At 41.1% G+C, this 19,945-nt stretch overlaps 1 protein-coding gene across 1 annotated transcript; it reads right to left on the reverse strand.

Moving 5' to 3' along the window:
• Positions 1 to 12,538: 12,538 nt before the first annotated feature.
• Positions 12,539 to 13,960, reverse strand: LOC127695067 (sperm motility kinase 3A-like). Its single transcript, XM_052196946.1, has one exon. The coding sequence runs from the start codon at positions 13,958 to 13,960 to the stop codon at positions 12,539 to 12,541; it is 1,422 nt and encodes a 473-aa protein (XP_052052906.1).
• Between the last annotated feature and the right edge of the window lie 5,985 nt (positions 13,961 to 19,945).

Consider the following 19,945-nt stretch of genomic DNA (forward strand, 5'->3'; position numbering starts at 1 on the left):
ACTAAGACATACATCATAAAATATGCAAAAGAAAACTTTCACCTTCTACCAGGTTTTGCATTGAAAATGCACATGAATGACTTTCTTCCCCTGAACTAGGGATCATCTCTGCCCTTGCTCAGAGTCATCCAAAAGAACATGGTGTCTGTGGAGCAGCAAACAATCAAGGACAAATTTCCACCAGGAACCTGATAATCCGAGCTATGGGCATCAACAAACACTGCACTTTAAATTGGTCAGGAAGCAAGAGAACCAGAAAAGGTATCCTATCTGGCCAACCTAGATAAGGAGACAGGGTGAGAGAGGCTGAGAATCAGGTAAGAGGACCCACCAGGACAAAGGAAATCAACTGCTTATTAATTTCCCAAAGGGACTGATTGTTGTCATTTCTGGGTTTTTTAAAGTTGGTAACATTTTACCATTATATTTCTTGGAAAATATCATGACCAGATTATTTCCAAGATGAAGCTCTATTCAAAGAAGAGGAAATTAACTAAAGTCCTCTCAAAACAATGATGACCACTTTAATTAGCATAGTATTAGTCCCTACAGGAGTGTGGTTGCAATGAAAAAGGAACACACAAGGAGCTTCAACTCTTTTCAGGATGATGTCTTTATCTGACTTGATGTAGGATACCTCAACATTAGTACACTGCTTTTCTGGCAATCTACTCGTGTATCTTAGATATCTCAGAACAGATGCTTGGGAAGCTGTCTTGTCTCCTGTTCCTGATGCCTTATCTCCTCCATTATGAACATTATTAACAGACCATGTAACAAAAGAGACTTTCCTTTCTTTTTATTTATTATTTTTTGCTTGTATTTTTTCTTTTTTTAATTAGATATATTCTTTATTTACATTTCAAATGTGGTCCCCTTTCCTGGTTTCTGCCCCCTCTACCCCAGAACCCCCCTAACCCATTCCCTCTCCCCCTGCTCACCAATCTACCCACTCCTGCTTGCCTGTCCTGGCATTCCCTATACTGAGGCATCTAACCTTCTCAGGACACCAAGAGCTTCTCCTCCCTTTGATGTACAGCAAGGCCATCCTCTGCTACATATGCAGCTGGAGCCATAGGTCTCTCCATGGTTGGTGGTTTAGTCCCTGGGAGCTCTGGGTGGCTCATATTGCTGTTCCTCCTATGGGACTGCAAACCCCTTCAGCTCCTTGGGTCCTTTCTCTAGCTCCTCCATTAGGGACCCTATGCTCAGTTCAATGGTTGGCTGAGAGTGTCCCCCTCTGCATTTGTCACGCACTGGCAGAGCCTCTCAGAAGACAGCTATTATCCGGTTCCTGTCAGCAAGTACTTGTTGGCATCCACAACAGTGTCTGGGTTTGGTAACTGTATATGGGATGGATCCCCAGGTGGGGCAGTCTCTGGGTGGCCTTTCCTTCTGTTTCTGCTCCACACTTTGTCTCTGTATATCCTCACTTTTGACAGATATTTTTTGACAAGAAAAGTAACCAATAGGAAGTTCTTAGGCCAAGGAAATCTCTCAGTCAGTAGAGTGCTTGCTAAGCAAGCTTGAGGACTTGGGTTCAGAGTCCCAGAGCCCATGTAAAAAAGCTGGTTGCGTTGATGCGGGCCTGTAATCCCAACACTGAGAACCAAAATCAGGAAGTTCTCTAGATCTTGCTGACTGGCCAGTTAGTCTAGCTGAATTGGTGAACTCTTGTCTCAAAAAATAAAGTGGACAGAAATTGAGAAAAACACTCAACCTGATGTCAACCTGTTGCCTCCATAGGCACATGTGGGTAAGTCATGTATGCACAAAGAGATATAAAAATAGTTCTTAGATGAATGGTTGGATGAGTGTATGAATGGATGGATGCATGGATGGATTAATGGATTAACTTTAACCTTTACTCTGCCTTCATTGAGAAGTTAGGCCAAGCCATGTCTACACTGTAAATGCCATGAAAGTTAGATGCACTGGCTTCTGTAGACTGTGCTCCAGCTACTCCGTGCACATAGCCAACAGATAAGAAATAATGATCAATCAAGACAGTGCCACACAGACGTGCCCACAAGCCAATCTGATTTGGTTAATCCCTCAATTGAGACTCTTAGGTGACTCTAGACTGTGTCAAGTTGATCATTAAAGCTATCTGGGACAGAAACTTTGTGGTCAGTAACCCTCACTACATGGTTATTTTGTTCTTTCAACATTCCAGCCTTAGTTTATAGAGAGAGTTACCCACTAGTCTATCTAAAGCTTTTTCTTTTCTTTCTCTTTATCTCTTTGGAAGGAAGATACAAAGAAGAGTCCTCGAATAGTCATTTTAATATAATCCCTTTGAACCTCAAAACACATTTGACAGAAAACAGGCTGACACATGCAATTTTATCTTTTCTTCTAGGTAACTACTGTTTACAGATGTTGTTCACTCCAGCTTAGCTTGGGAAAGCTTTTCAAGGCTCCGGTGGTTAATTATAGCTGCCTTGGGACTGTGAAACCTGAGTCACACTTAGAGATCAATGGCTTTGACTAGACTAGGAGGGAAGAAGTTTCACTCAGGCAAGAGGAGCTGAATGCCAACAACCCCAGGAACCAAAGTCTCTGAAAGTCTCTGGGCTCTCTCCAAATTCTGTTTGCAGTAGAGAATAGCTCCTGTAAGCCTTAGCTAGAAAACAAGCAGCCTGTGATTCTAAAAGAAAGCCTGGTGAGTTAGTCACAGCTCCCCCAGAGAAGCAGAAATAGTATAATAAACATAACATAGAAATACATACAATAAACATAATATGCAAATACATACTATATCATACATAGTTTATATATGTGTATACATGCTATCAAGAAGTTTATTGCAAGGTATTGGCTTCCTTCTGCAAAATGAAAATCTGACAGCTGCTGACAGTTGCAACGCCAGAGAATTGGATAATCAATGGTGTAGATTTCAAGCTGAGACTGATGACTTGAGAATCAATAAAAGCAAATTCAAAGGACAAAAGTACTAGCTCAAAGAGTAGGACAAAGGAGTCTCATAGTTTCCTTCTCTCTGGTGCCAACGAATATGAATAAAATGAATATTTTTGTCAGTGTGTCTATCAACTTGCATTCTAATTCCTCCCAGAAAGACTCACAGGCACACCCTGACATAATGTTTCACCAGGTACCTAGGCATATCATAATACACTCTAGCTCACACATAAAGTTAACCAGCATATTTGGTCTCTCTATTCTGTGGTGGAGGGAATATAATATGACTCATCTATTTGACTCATCCATTTAATGACTGCTGACTGAGCACTGAGCAAGAATGGTCAGTGAACAAGATGTGACCATCTGAAGAGAAAGAGAAGACAAATAGAAAAAGAGGAAACAAAGAAAATATCAAAGGCAAGTGCCCTTTCAAATAAAATTAAATAGAATGAAATGGTAGAGAGAGGAGAAAGCTGCTTACCCCTGGGAAAGGGAAACGCAGACTGAGGACAAGAACAGAGCTTTTCAGAATCCTGAAGGCATCCTGGGAAGACAAAGCAACTAACACAAAGGTGCTGGGTGGCACATTACCTCTGAGTCAAAGATGACCCAAGAAGGAGATGGTTACTTTGGCTCCTGGTCTAGAAATACAGTGTATCTGAGCAGGAAAGACATACTGACCACAAAATTTCTGTCCCAGATAGCTTTAATGATCAACTCGACACAGTCTAGAGTCACCGAAGAGTCTCAGTTGAGGGATTACCCAAATCAGATTAGATTGTGGGCACATCTGTGTGACACTGTCTTGCTTGATCATTGATATTGGAGGTCCCCAGCTGACTGTGAGTGGTACCATTCCCTGGGCAGTGGGCCTGCATTGTAGAAGCATGGGTCTGTGAGTATGCTAGCCAGCAACATTCCCCTATGGCTTCTGCTTCAAGTATTTGCTTGAGTTCCTGACCTGACTTACCTACACTATGATGTGTAAGATCAAATAAAACTTTTCCTCCCCTAACTTTCTTATCAGATTGCTTTATCTCAGCAACCAAAGGCAAACTCAAGAAGGTACAGTCCAACCAGGAAGCAGACAGAACTCAGGCAGGAAATGAAACTTAATTACAACCTGCAAAATGCCTTCCTCCAGTCAACCCACTTCTTTCAGATAGGCCTCACTTGATAAAGATTCTGCACTTTCTTAAACTGTACCATCAAGTGTGCAAGCTCTTGAGTTCTGCAGACATTTCACATCCAAACCACAGCAGACAGGGGCCTTAGTTATGGAAATGTGGCAAGTGAAGGCAAACTTGCAAACAGTATTAAGGTAGTAGAGAATCACCTTGAAAGTCATGGCAAAGAGTTCCCATTTGAGCCTAAGAAATATGGAGAGCCTCAGAAATGCTTTAAACAAGGGTATAATATGATAAGTTTTTCATGTTCATAAGATTGTTCTGGCTTTTTGTGGGGGATATGGCATAAAGCGTGTGTGGAAATCATAAAAACATTCCAAATGGCAGATCAAAGGGAACTTGACAAGCCTGAACTTTGAATATGCCTTTCTTCTTTACTACCCTACCAGAAAAAAAATTTTTCTTTGTTCTCTTGGTGATGCGGGTAGAGAGAGAAGAGGCTGCCATTAGTGGCAGAGCATCCAACTTCAAGTTTATGCACTTGCTTATAGTGGTGGAGGGAGACAGACAGATGATGCTGGTGGATAGCTAGAACCTGTTATTGAACAGTACAGGTCTTAAAGTTCACAAAGCACACATTGCAGCCTTCACATGCTCTCTTGGGCTGGGGTCTTATTTATTTGTGTAGTTTTGTACCGTTCCCACCAATTAAAATATGATCTCCCAGAGTTCAGGAGCTTGTCTGTGTTTTCTTCAATACAGTAACCAGAGGGGAGACTTGGAAATACTGATACTTCTTGTTAAATGACTAGATATTGAAAAAGGCCAAAAAGATCTCCTTCCAGAAAGGAGTATTGGGCCAGGTGGTGGTAGCACATACCTTTAAACCCAGCACTCTGGGAGGCAGAGGCAGGTGGATTTCTGAGTTCAAGGCCAGCCTGGTCTACAGTGTGAGTTCCAGGACAGCCAGGGCTATACAGAGAAACCCTGTCTCAAAAACACCAAATCCAAAAAGAAAAGAAGAAGAAGAAGAAGAAGAAGAAGAAGAAGAAGAAGAAGAAGAAGAAGAAGAAGAAGAAGAAGAAGAAGAAGAAGAAGAAGAAGAAGAAGAAGAAGAAGAAGAAACCAGAAGGGAGTATTGATAGAGAATTCTCTGCAAAGATATTGAGGGATTGCTTCTTATGCACTATTTTTATGCATTTTCATTTTGACCAACTTTTATTGACTGATATGTTTCTAAACTGAATTGGTTTAACTTCAAGTCATCACTAATTGTGACTAAAATGTACAGTCAAGTCCAAGCTCAGTAGTATTCACAATAGCTCACAGCGTAATAGTGTCACAGTACTCCATGGTTCACTTACTCATGCTACAACGTTTATTACAAGCCACCCTGCAGCAGCCCCTGTCCTAGGCAACAGGGACAACTGCTGAAGTATAATTGTCAAAAAGGGTAAAGTCATGCAGATGTCAATTAAAACACTTTAATGATTATCCTAGTTAGCATTGTCCATTTGACATAGCCTAAAGGTATCTGAGAGGAGAGCCTCCTCTGAGGAATTGCCTACATCAGATTGGCCCATGGGCATCTCTGGGGGACTTTCTTGATCACTAATTGATGCAGGATGGCCTAGACCTACTGTGATCAGCACCATCCATAGGTTGGTGGTATTGGGCTACACAATAAAGCTATTAAGTCATAAAGAAAGCCAGCAAGTAGCATTCCTCCATTGTTTCTGCATTGAATTCTTACCCTTTTCTTCCTCCATGACAGACAGTGAGCTAGAAGCATAACATGGACCCTTGGTTCCTAAAATTGCTTTTGGTCAAAGTGTTCTTATCGCAGCAACAGATGAAACTCTGGCATTTTGTGAGGCAAGTAGCAGATTGCTACCATCTCAAATGAATGGGCAGACTAGATATATGTATCAAGAGATCTGAAGTGATTCTGCAACTGGAGGCAAAGCTGGCTTCTTCCACAGCCAAGAAGCACCATTTGCACAGAACTAGACCTTTGCTAAGCAATTTTAGCATGTAGGTAAACAGAAATTCATTTCAATTGCTACCAGTCATTTAGAGTTAGAAGACTTCTCAGATAACTCAATACAGTGAGAGGCAAGAGATTAATTAGTAATAAAGCAGAGGAGTGAATTCAAAACAATGAGTGTGTTATGGACCATAACTTTTCCATACTTAGAGAAAATACTTAAGATACAGTTTCTTGCTTTTTCTAAGTGGTTAGAAACCCTGGATCCACAATGAACCTGTTTGCTCTGGATAGGATGGCTGTATGTGCTTGTTCTTTCCTGTTTATGAGGCCACTGTGGGAAAACAAACAAACAAACACTTATATATTAGATGCTTTCCAAAAGACTGAGGGGAAAAGCTGTAATTGTTTCTAAGGGCACCCTGGATATCTTTGCTTTAATAATTGTATTACAGACTGATAAAGAAACGCACAGTTACAAAAAATAAAATTCAAACCATTTTCCATGGAAATGAAGGAAATCATATCCTAGACTGTCCACTTTCTACAAGTCTTATTTCTCAACTAGAAAACAGCAATATTGTGCACCAGACAGAAGAACAGAAAGTAGACCAAAGATTAACTGGTGAGTGGCGAGAATAGAGTGCTAAAAGGCTCCTCATCTAAAACACATGAGAACATCAGGAGCTGCCAGCTGACACATGAAAAAGGGTGTGCAGAGAGAAACAGAGAAGGCAGAGCCCTCAGCCAAGATAGAACAGAGGCAAATAAATGAATGCTGCTAAAATTTCGGGACTGGGAATTCTAATTCTTCATCTTAAGTTACTGTTCATTTTTCTCATGCTGTAACCTTCCTCTACTAGCAAAAAATAAAACTTCAGTCAATAAAATGTCTGCTATGGGGCTGGAGAGATGATTGAGAAAAACCTCTGCCACTCTTCAACAGGACCCAAGTCCAGTTCCCAGCTCTACCTGTAACTGTGGCTCCAGAGTTCCAATGCAATCTTTGGCCACTTTGGGCACTGAACTCACAGGGCATATCCCTCCCTCCCTCTCTCTCTCTCTCTCTCTCTCTCTCTCTCTCTCTCTCTCTCTCTCTCTCTCTCTCTCTCTCTCTCTCTCTCTCTCTCACACACACACACACACACACACACACACACACACACGCACACGCACACGCACACGCGCGCACACACACACACACACTCATGCACACACATATGCTCATGAAAACACAGACTTAATCCTTATGAAAACTAGAGTGATCTGCATGTACCCCCCCACACACACATATACATTCCTATACACCCGTACAAACACAAGCTTCAGCTTGCAAATCTCATGTCAGTTATGCCAGCAGAGGGGAATGGAAAACACTGAACCAATACTGGACAACCCTTTGTCCTCTTTCAGAGGATGATTCTTGTTCCCTTTGCCTCAATTCAAGTTCTAAACTATAAAAATCAGCAGTTGAGGTTAATTTTCCCAGACTTCATCTCTAGCATGTTAAGTTTGTTCATGCATTGTGAAGGTGTAAACATATCTTTATAAGGTTTCATTGAGTCTACAGGTGAACTGAAGGCCCAAGAAACTTAAGTTTGTGACAGAATGAATATTAGTGTTTGGGTCTTTTCTCTCCATGAGGTTTTGCTTCTCATCACTGGATGGAGTTTTTGTTTTAAAAAAATTTTAATAGATTTATTTATGTATATGAGTTCACTGTCCAATCTTCAGACATACCAAAAGAGGACATCAGATCCCATTTACAGGTGGTTGTGAGCCACCATGTGGTTCGTTGCTGGGAACTGAGCTCAGGACCTCCGAAAGAGCAGCCGGTGCTCTTATCCACTGAGCTCTCTCTCCATCTCCCCTTGCCTGGATTAAACTTTTAAAATTTGTCTTAATATTGCCTAGAATGTGGGCCTGTGTTTCAAGTCCTCAGAACTGAGGAAAAAAATATGTAATGACATGGATTAGAGAGGTCCAGATTGAACGGGGAATTGTGTTCTGCTAGTTTTACTAGGATGGGCTCAGAGAATAGCAAACCTTCAAACATCCTCCTACAACTCTTGTGATTTTCAGGTAATTCCCTTTGTTCCCTCTGGCTAAGCCCCATGGCTGAGGCACCATCTACATCTTCCACAAGGTCTCCACTGAGGATTCATCCCTCTGCACCTCTGCTACTCTTCTTCCTTCCCTCATCATATAAGGTAAAGACTTCCTAGCAGAGATTCACCATGTCCTTGAGAGATATGTTGTGGCTTCGTGGTAACAATACTATGTGTATGTGCATCAAACATTGTCAGAATACTATTAATTGGCAAAAACTTGAAACAAAAAAAAAACAAAACAAAAAAAACAAAATAAAATATGTTGCTATGTTTATGTGTGAAAATTTCAAAGAACAAATATAAATAAATAAATAAATAAATAAATAAATAAATAAATAAATAAATAAATGCTACATATGGCTCTCCAATCCAGAGAGCCTGGAATCTCTGCCTTCTATACAGAGATTTTTGGTAGAATCTGGAATGGGCTTAATGGCTATTTTCTTCTTGTTCTTGTTCTTGTTCTTGTTCTTGTTCTTGTTCTTGTTCTTGTTCTTGTTCTTCTTCTTCTTCTTCTTCTTCTTCTTCTTCTTCTTCTTCTTTCTTCTTCTTTTCTTCTTCTTCTTCTTCATGTGTTTATGTGTGTGGTGGTGTATGTGTGTGTGTGTGTATACACATGTGCTCAAACACATGTGTACTGGTGTTCACAGGTGACTGAGTTGCCAGGAAGCTCCAGGGAAACACCCCTCAGGCACCTAGCACGAGAATTACAGATGCACATCACAGTACTCAGCTTTGACACGGGTTCTGGGGCCTAAATCTTAGGTCCTAATGCTTATAAACTACCTTGCCAGCCCCTGCTGTTGCTGTTGCTGCTGCTGTTGCTGCTGAGGTGGCTGCTGTTGTTTCTAGCCATTCAGTAGCTGATTATTTGTACCTGGTATGTCAAAAGAGATACAAGTTGCCTCCCAGCAATCCATGGTTTAAGGTTTCTCAATTTCACAGCTCACAGTGGAGCAAAGACAATCTGGATTCAGGAGAAACATTGTTTCTTCAAGATTTTTCTCCATCCTAATAGTGAGATACTCTTTTACCATGCTGAATGGAGGCTGTGCAAAATAACTGGGGATGCAGCTGTATTGTAGAGTGGCTGACTGACATACACGAACACCTGAGTTCTAGAACATAAACCATTCAGCAGGACTAGAAGTCAATGTCATCTTCAACTACACAGAGAGCTCAATGCAAACTGGAATGCATTGACACCCTGTCTCAAGAAAAAGAGGGGGGAGGACAATGGCGTGGCTTAGTGGAAAGAAATTGCTCTCCTAGAGCAATAACCTGAGTGCAAATCCCCAGAATGCATGTGACAGTTGGAGCAGTAGCATGTACATCTGTACTCCCATACCTCCTTGCTGAAGTGGAGCAGAAGCAAGAACGGCCTCCAAAAGAAAAGGCCAGCTAGCCTGACTTACACAGCATGGAAACCAGAGACACTGTCTCAGTAAGGGAGAAAGTGGGGCCTCATACCTGAAGGCATTTTCAAATGCTGGCACTGAAGACACACACTGGGGGTAGCAGCAGGGGGGGGGGGTGAGGGGTAAAACATGGAAATGGAGGAATGCGCTCATGCACTCTTTTTTTAAATGGCAGGTTTATTGGAACATAACCCACCAAAAAACAAGGATCATCTGTATTTCATAATGAGAGTAGAAGTTTTAAAAAATGTATTAACCATATACAACTTTTACTGAATATGGGTTTAACAGAAGCTCTAGGCATGTTGGACAGACGAGGTATAGCCATTTTAATGCATAGGCACCCTTTGCTCTATCCCTTCCTTCAGCATCAAATTTGGGAAGCTGGATGGATCCTGAGCACTCCTATGAACCCCAGTGCTCATCAACTCAACTCAAAGCCACATCGACTCAATCCTCAAGCCTCACTCAGATGGGTGGTTTCATATGTAGATGTTTAAGCCCCTGCCATCCATCCTGTGGGTGTTAGGAGTGAGACATGTGGGACTCTGGATACGCAGGCAGGAGTCAGAGAAATTAAGAGGTTTCCAAGTGCTTCTGTGGGTTAAGGCAATGTGCTCAGACAATTTAAGAAAATTCAGTATGGTGAGTAAAAATACAACACAACCCACAAGTAACATGTTACTGGATACTGGAGTTGCCCCTTTTGTATACCATGATAGGAAAAAATGAGACAGGCAAACTAAAATTAAGCAGCTTGGTGATAGGAGAAACAACTGTGCCCTTTTGACTTTACGTCCAAGACAGCAATGGATTAGAGCAAACATGTTTAGAACTTCGGATGGCATTCAGAGACCATCCAAAAAGGGTGCCACGCCTTAGCAGGAGGCTGGAGCGGGTGAAACAGGACACAGTAGGACTCTGATGTGGCTTTAAACACTGATGGTCTTGGATGTTCTAGTTCTCTAACTGTACTGAATGCTGGTGATAACTTCTGAAAAGTCCTAGGGACTTTCTTGCTCGTTCTGAGGGTTAAAAGCCACTGGCTTAGGTGATTAACCCTATAGCCTAATAGTAGAGGATTAAGTAATGTAGCCTTTGTTCTTTGCAAGAATTGAGCAGCTCTAACTTTCACCCCGCTAGTTCAAGTCCCAGGAAGAAAAGGAGACACTTTGAAAAGTGATTTGAGCATATATTTTTAAGTTGTAAACAGTTCTTATGAAAGCTCTACAAAAAAGAGGGGAAAAGCAGAATGGTCATGACAATCCTAAGTGGGGCACAGGAAATTCTAAAAAGAGGGGGATAAGGGGAATAATGCTAAGAAAGGTCAGGACAAGGAGAATAAGTAAGAGAGAGCTCTCTTCTCCTTGTCCTTGGCCCTTATACATCTTTAAGAACACATGATCATATGGTAAAAAGGTAATGACAAGTTTATACATAAATTCAAATCATAAATTGAATAAGAAGTTTACAACAGTGAATGTTTACATGCATATCCATTAGGAGTAATTATCTGGCTAAATACTTCACCTGTCACAGCTCCACAGGTACATGGAGAGTTAAAAAACTAAGTTGTTAGTAAAGTTTTGTATAGATAAACAACCTGGCCAATATTTTATCTTCTGTCCTAGCACCTATAATAAATCATTAGTTCCCCTTTTATGACTTCTGGTTAAGTGGTTTTGCAACCTCTTAGAATGTGCTCTGAGTAGTAGAATGCCTGGTTACTATCTAGAAGCAATTAACTGGTGACACCTGGGAAACTGGCAAAGTTCTCACTGCAGTTTTGACTATCAGAAAGAACCTAATAGCTGTCCTACTGTAAAAGAACTTAATACTGATATTGTTTTAGGAATTCTTATAGGGTCAACATTAAGAACTAAGAAGTCATCTATTTGTCTATATAGCATCACTACTGTACATCGCTGTTCTGCAGAGATCTGCTCAAATGAGTGGGCTAATTACTAGTGATTGTTATATTTGTTTAACAATAGGAAAGGCATATTAATAGCAAAATCTTTCCTAAACTGATTTTTCTCATGGGCCTTGCCTATAGAAATGAATCTGTCATGGATTATTTGAATCCCAGGTTATTACCTGCTAGTTATTAGCTTGTCCTGTGATGCCTCCTGACCTACCTTCTGGCTTTGGACAAGTTAGAATGTTACACCTTTGCCCAGAACTCAGATTCTATTCCTGTCCACAAAGAAATCACTTTTCTCTACTGAACCTTGGAGTAACTCTGCTCTCTCTACACACTTTCATACAGTATCTTAAATTTTGATTTGAGGGGCCATTACGCTCCTTTTTCTTAAAATGAGAGTTGCCAGGGAAAGGGGCAATGAAATCTGAAGCTAGTCCCCCACGAAGATAGCGGGTAACAAAAAAAGACAGTGCCATCTTTACTAGCTCTATGGGGGAATTTGTCTTTTTTTTTTCAAGGTTCTGGGGGTTATCAGCAAACTTTGGCTTATAGACACATGACTTATCCATATCTCTATCATTAAATGATATACTGTCTCTATTGACTTTATTCTAAAATTAGTGTGCAGTCTTTATGATCATAAAAGAGTGAAAGTAGATTGGAGAACCACTCAATACAGCATCAAGATGAGCAGTGCTGGGACACGCCCGATCATTACAGCATCAAGATGAGCAGTGCTGGGACACACCACAGTCCAACAGGCTACATGGCAGGTAGATGGACATCTGTCTTCAAGCTCGCTTTCAGGCCATTTATCCTGGATGCTTTGGAAGGCTATTGTCTTGCCTATGTCCCTGAAAAGTGGAATCAACACAAAGATTCCCGAGTCTCTCTCCTGGATCTTCCCAGGCTTCCAGACGTTCTTCATGGACTTTCTTTCCCCAGCAGCTTCTTGAGTCCATTCATGAGTGACCCCCAACACCGTGACCTCATAATTCACAGGGCCTTAGCACCTTTGGCTGGCCTTCGGCTGCCTGTCTTTCCTGCTATGCCTCACTTTGGGGTACCACTCTTCTCCTCTTGTGTGGCACACAGCAGCAGAGCTGTAATAAACTGGCCCCAATCCTCCTTGTCCACCTCTTCCAGCTCCTGTATGCACTTCGGATTGAGTCCATTGTCCCATTGTGCCTTGTCCCGGTGAAGACCCTATCCTCAGATAAAGTAGATACCCTCTTCTGTTGGTAGTGGGGCAGCATTACAGGTACAGTGGCACTTCTTCTTAGCGTCTGCCCTCCCTGATCTTTGTCCTTAGAAGAGTCAGTTTTTGAGCCTAATGAAAGAAAGACTCGAATGGCTGGAGTATTGGTCATCCTCTTTTGGTAGCAAGGGAAGTTGGTAGGATCTGTGAGAGTGGGAAAGGGTGTCACTCCTGGTTGCACTGGCTCAGGTTGGCTGTCGTAGTCATCCTGCTGGCGTGCCTGGCATTGTAGTAGACCATAAATTGCCATGGGTTCATTATACAACTTATCGAGTAAAGATTTCTGGACATCACGTGGGTCGAACCCCATAGCTGCCATGGCTGCCATGATTGCAGGGTCTGGTCGGCTAGGGTCCATCTCATCAGAGTGGCTTGATGCACTTGCAGATCTTTGCCTAAGCCAAGGGTGCACCATAATGTCCTTCAGTGTTGGTCTTTGTGTAGGATTTACGGTTAGTAAGTACCGGATAATCTCTCGTAGCTCTTTTGAGAGGTGAGAGGGAATAGCGTATCGTCCTAGCAAAACCTGGTTTTCAAGCTCTTTATAGGTGTTACCTTCAAATGGCAGGGCCCCAGTCACCATAAAATACAGAAGGACACCTAAGTTCCAGGTGTCGACTTTGGTGCCATCGTACGGTTCACGAAGGAAGAATTCTGGAGCACAAAATCGTAAGGCCCCACAAAATCTAGAAAGCTTCATTCCAGGCTTGACTAAGGCACCCAACCCAAAGTCTATGATTTTGACTTTGCCTGCAGAATCCACCATGATGTTATCCGGCTTGAGATCTCTGTGAACGATTCCAATGTCGTGGCAGTAACACATGGCATGTACAATCTGACTGAATATTTTCCGGGCTAGGCCCTCATGCATGTAGCCAGATTGCTCAATCCAGTCAAATAGCTCACGTCCATCAGCCAATTCCAGGATTAGAAAGATGTTCTGCTCCGTTTCAATGATCTGGTGTAATGAAACGATGTTGGGATGGTTCACCCTCTTCATTATCCCCACCTCCGTTGTAATCGGGTAGAACTCCGTGTTCTCCTTCAGGAGGACTTTTATCGCCACGGCTGTGCCTGTGAGCCGGTGGTGGGCCAGCTTCACTTGAGCATAGCTTCCCTGGCCTATGGTCCTTAAAATATCATATTGCGACCCAAGGGTCTCATATGAGATGGTGGACTCCGCTGCCACCTCTTCCTTTGGACCACACATCTCTGGTAGCAAGGCTACCCAGACAGACAGATAAATAGGTAGATAAGAAGGTAGGTAGGTAGCTAAGTAGGTAGAGGATAAGTAAGTATAGGTAGGTAGATAGGTGGGTAGGGGTAGGTAGGGACGGAGGGAGGTAGCTTAATATTAAAATTAATAGCTAGAATGAAAATAAATTAAAAAAATAAATCAAACCAAAACAAAATCCACTCTCTCTCTAACATACACACACCAACAAATAAAATTCAAAAAGTCAAAATAAAAAGCCAAGCGCCCAAGCTAAACACACACATACACACATACAAAGGTATATAACACACATAAGCACACACACACACACACACACACACACACACACAAGCTCACTATATCTCAGTCAAATTATACAGAACACTGAACCGATCAGAACACCTCTCAAAACACCCACAGAAAGCCAACCTAGTTCGTCCTCCCTTATATCTGCTGGCTCAGCGCTCTCACAATGGCCCTCCTGATGAGGTCATAGAGGACTAGTTACTATGGATACAGCTCATACTAAGGGAAAGTAGTCAAAAGTCTTGGGTGTGTCTTAGGTGTGCTTTGGAAGCTGACATTTGAGCTTTTAAAATGAAAGTTTCAATATCCTTTTGGTTTCTGGTTTGAATGTCTAGAATGCCTTCTGTTTTCAAGACCTCTTGTCTCCCCCATTCACTATTACAGTCTTTTCTAATTCTGGCTAGTTGATTGCAAAGCATTGTTGCCACTTAACTGATGTTGTTTATAACAGGTAATAAAATTACCTGTGAGGCTGTTTGTAAGACATCTTTACAGATTTTTAAAAACATGTAATTAATATGACATGACTCCTTCACACTCAATGAAGTTATTTGACATGATTTCAATTGCCTGTGTCAACATGTCAGTAGCTACTTTGATCATAACCACATGTTATCAGGTGAGCCTAGAGAGCATCTGAAGTCCTAGAGTACAGTGACAGCAAGATGAGCATGGCATCTTGATCGTGAATACACCCCCCCCCCCCCCGTTCCTCTTTAATTGACTTTGGCCATATTGAGAAGGGTGTATTCTCCCCTTGGGATACAAGACTCTGTCTTGAAGCTGCTCTCTGTGTTGCTTCTGCCTGTGAAACCTCACTGAATTTCTCTCTGTAGTCCTAGATCTGCTTCTTTAGTTTCATGGCTGCCTCTGCCAGTGGATTTTATATAAATGAACTAGGCAGTTATTTGGGTTTTGTCTGTTCTTTGTTACAGTGACTTTATTTAGTCCCCAAACCATTATACACCTCAAAAATTCTTATTGTAAAAAATCACATTTTATGTTTCTATTTCATTAAGTTTTCAAGTTTTTCTAAAGAGTATATATTCTAGGAAGAGTGTATTCCTCTCCTGTCTCAGTTTCCTCTTCCTTTTTTCTCCCCACCTCCCTTAGTCCCTCTTGTTCACACAGACAATTCAATTTCACTTGTACCTGATTAATGCATAGATGTTTATGTGACTATATAAAATTTAGAAGCAACAGATGAGAAAAAATGTGCGAGGTTTGTCTATCTGAGACTGAATTAACTTTGCTTAATATGACTCTCTCCAGTTTCATCCGTTTACCTGCAATGATCTTTATGACTGAGCAGTTTTCTGATATGTGTTCAGGACACATTTTCTTTAATCTACTCTTCTGTTGTGGGCATTTGGGTGGATTCCACACCTCAGCTATTGAGAATAATGTTGTAATAACCATTGATGTGCGAGTGTCTCTGTGATATGTGGACGTTGTAGTCTTTGGGGTAAATACCTAGAAGACAGCTGGGTCAGATGGAAGCACTGTTGTTTTCTGAGACACCTAATAGAGTTGGATAAGCACTATCTTCCCTTTTATCTACAGCCTCATGAGCATTTGATACTGTTTTCTTAAAGTTACAATTCTGACTGGGGTAAAAATTATTATAATCTCAAATAATCTCAGCGAGGATTTCATTTGCATTTTTATGGCAAATGAGGTTGTAAATGTGAGTTGATTGTCTATTTGAATTTCCTCTTTTGTGAACTGTTTGTTCATTGCATAAGCCCATTTGTTGACAAGTCTCTCCTCTTAGTGCTTGGATGTAGAACTGGTCAAGATTTTCCTTCTTTCTATAGGAGTTCTTTTCATGTAGTTAACTGTTTCTTTTGCTGTGCAGAAGCAAAGTTCTATCTTCTAAGAATAGTCATTGATTTCTACCCATTCTGATACAGTGTGACTGCATCTTGGCTTAGTCATATTTGCAGAAACCTTATTTAGAAACAAGGAAGCAGTCAAAAGTTTCAAGGAGAAATTAATTTAGAGGCCACACTACGTCTGTCACAACACACACACACACACACACACACACACACACACACACATTTTGTTCTGCTCTTTCTTTTTTTTTTTTATTTGTTAGAAATTTTTCTTACAATGGCAGTATTAATAAAGGTAAATTCATCAGGAAGTGGAATTGTCAGAATCGCAGAAGGTGAAGTTGTCTGTAATGCTTAAAATCTTAACAACTTGACTGTAGTGATACCCCCTAGGAGACTGGACAAACACACTCCTGGGTGCATCTGTGGCATTATTTCCAATATGATTGGCATGTAAGATGGAAAGTAGGGAAGTCATGACTGTGGAAAACAACATCCATCAAGCCATGGATTTAGATAAAAGAAAAATAGGGAGGAAAAGGGGGGTAGGGAAGGAGAAGGAGGAGGAGGAGAAAGAGGAGGAGGAGGAGGGAGGAGGAGGAAGAGGAGGCGGTAGTTGACTGGGCTCCCTTCTTTGCTTCCTTCCTAGACACTGTGAACTAGAAGGTCCTACAATCACAGCTCACCTTACTACAGCCAAACGGCCATAGTCAGCTCTCTGACACCATAAACGTTTGCTTTGATGTTGTTTTAGTCATGTATTTTGTTACAATAATTATAAATCCAATTTGAATCTGAATGTGTCCAGTTTGTCTGATCTCAGCTAGAGGTTAAGGTCAGATGTGAATCAAGGACTAAGTGGTTAGACAAAATGCAGAGGAGAAACTTTGTTCCTCCCAATGTGATTATCATACCAGGGAAAGCATGGACAAGAGAGAAATAACTCACAAGAGCAAGGGTTGGAAGGCAGCATGCAACACAGATCCTATCTCCACAAGAAGATCTATGTACTGTTTCTAAGGGTGTCCAATCATGCCAGCATTCAGAGTGAGACATTTCACCACTTCTTGGGCAGTTTGCCACATGTAACAGTCTTCACATTTTTATATGCACACATGGCTACATGAGAAGAATCAACCCACACAGTGTTACAAAACCTAATTGTTAAAGCTCTTATTAGAAGTTGAATGGTAGTCAAAACCCAACTATAGATAATTAGTTTCTATGCCTCCTTGATTACACTATTGTGGAATTTTTTGGCTGCAAAGAAATTCCTAAACTGTAGACAACATTGCAGCTATATGCACAATGAAAGAGATTAGAGACAAGGATGGCAGCATTTGATAATGGTACAGGTAATGGGGGGGTCTCATAAAAGCAAGAGGAACTAGAAAAGTATCATAACCTCAACTCTTTTTTGTCTTAATTACTAACCTGACAGTCCAGTCCAGGAACAGAAAATAAAGCATTATTTTCTTGCCTAACCCCATAGTGATATTCCCCAAGAGTTGATCATCACTTTCAATGTAAAGGGGACATAATGCTTTACTTTCTTCTACTCAAGCATGTGTTTGTCTGGTAATAGTTGAAGAATCTTACATGGCTTTAATGTTTGTTTTTAAAAAAATTAGTCATTTGAAGAAGTATTTCTCCTATGCTTCACACACATTTAAATGTGTCTAGTTATGGTGATTGCTCAAATATTGCTAAATACTTTGAGACTACACACACACACACACACACACACACACACAAATTCACACATACACACATTTGTTTGTGTGTGTGTGTGTGTGTGTGTGTGTGTGTATTTGTTTGTGAGATTTCTTTGAGACAGGGGCTTATGCAGCCCAAGATGGATTTAAATTTCCTATGTAGCTGAGGCTAACTTGAACTCCTGATCTTCCTGTCTATACTTCTCAGGTAGAATTACAGGCATGTACCACCATATTCAAATTCCACACACTGTTTTATGCTTCCATTATCTTTGTGGTATCAACTTATTTGCCCTATATAATCACTCATTCCGTTGTAACCATGGCCATTTCAGACTCAAAAGGACTGAAGTGGAGAAAATGTGATGGGTTTGCACATTTAATGGCACAATTTGGAAATAGCTCACACAAAATTTCAAGGTCTAACCCTCTCCTTTTTCTCCATGTTTCCTATCTATCACATTATAAGTCCAAACTCAATCTGTGATAGGAACACAAGTCTCTAGACAAAGGAAAAGTTGTTTTACAATACATTGGTGAAAATTATATATTTGCAGTGTTTTGAAGCTCAATAAGTCTATTCAGAGAGGGGGAAAAAACCCCACAGATGTAAAGGAACAATCTACCAAATGTATAGAATAGGAAATCCATTGCTCTATTGTAATTTAGATCTAAAAATGCCTCCTTCAGACCCAGGTGCTTGAAGGTTCCCCCACTACAGCATTAATAAGAAGTGGGGGCTTTCAGAGTGTGATTAGATCTTGGTGACTCTGACTTCATCAATGGACTAATAAATTAATAGATTCATAATTTGGTGGAATTACTGGGAGGTGGCAGAAACTTTAGAATGTGGGGCCTACTTGATCCCTCAAGTAGGTCACTAGGTAAACCCCAGAAGGGTATGTCCATATCTCTCATCCAGCCCTCAGCTTCCTATCTGCTATGGTGTGACCCTGTCTGAGTTACCATACATGCTGCTCACTGTGATGCTCCCCCTCACCATGGACTCAGAATTAATGGAGTCAAGTGAGTATAAACTGTCATCTCTGAGACTGTGAGCCAAAACAAGTCGTTCATCTTCTGAATTGTGTTTTTCAATTTGTTACACTGTACTTTGTTACACTGACTGACGGGATGGTGACTCAACCACCATCACTGAAATAACAGAAATAATAAATGTCTAGAATATCATAAGTAGTAATAACAGAGCTGTCTGGACAAGTTTCCAGGTCTGACAGTGAAAGGTGGCAGACTGGTAGGTGGAGAACAAGGCCCCAAGGGAGTCCTTGGCTGGCTTTTTATTCTGTGAAATGTTGGTCTTATATAAGCATCAGTCATGGAGGAAAGTCCAATCGGGTTCTTTTTCAAAGCTTCTTGGACCCTAAAGGAGTAATAACACTGGCAAGCTTAGCAGTTATGATCTTGGAGATAAAAATTGCCCTGTCCCTCATGGAAATCATGAGATCCAAAGAAAAGTCAAGATGACTGAAGCCCCTTGGTCATTTTATATTTGGATGTTTTATATTCTTGAAATGAGAGGGTGAAAAGCTATGTTTATGATAGACAATATTATTTGCTTCCCCAGTAGCTGTGACCATCTCTTCTCTCTTCCAAAGGAAGTGTCTGTAATGATGACCTTTCTGTTCTCTAGATAGAAGCTAAACTTAACTTTAAGACACCCTGGCAGCTCCCTTGTCTGTAAACAGGTGGAAAGTGGATACATTTGGAGGACACAACAGAGTTCAGGAGCCCAAAAGAGCACCATAGTCCTGACACTGATTCTAAGTCTTGTAAGACCCTTGACTGGTCTCAGTGACTTCCCAAGACACACAGCACGTCATGAACAGGAAGCTATGAACCCATGAGCCAAAATAAACCTTTTTGTCCTCTTTAGGTGTCTTGTTACCACAGTGTAGAACAAATAACGTGGTGTGGAGAGCTTTTGGGGGCCACTTGATTCTAGACTCTTGGCAGGAATTTGATATAAGGCCAAAACAAAAGAAGCAAGTTCAAGTCAGGAATCTGACTTGTGGGTCAGGCCTCAGGAAATAGGTCCAGACTAAGAAAATTTACATCTGAGTTAATGCAAAGCATTCCTTTTGTCTTGGTAATCCACACAA

The sequence above is a fragment of the Apodemus sylvaticus genome, chromosome 10 (genome assembly GCF_947179515.1).
Source record: "Apodemus sylvaticus chromosome 10, mApoSyl1.1, whole genome shotgun sequence".
In the NCBI taxonomy this organism is placed as follows: domain Eukaryota; kingdom Metazoa; phylum Chordata; class Mammalia; order Rodentia; family Muridae; genus Apodemus; species Apodemus sylvaticus.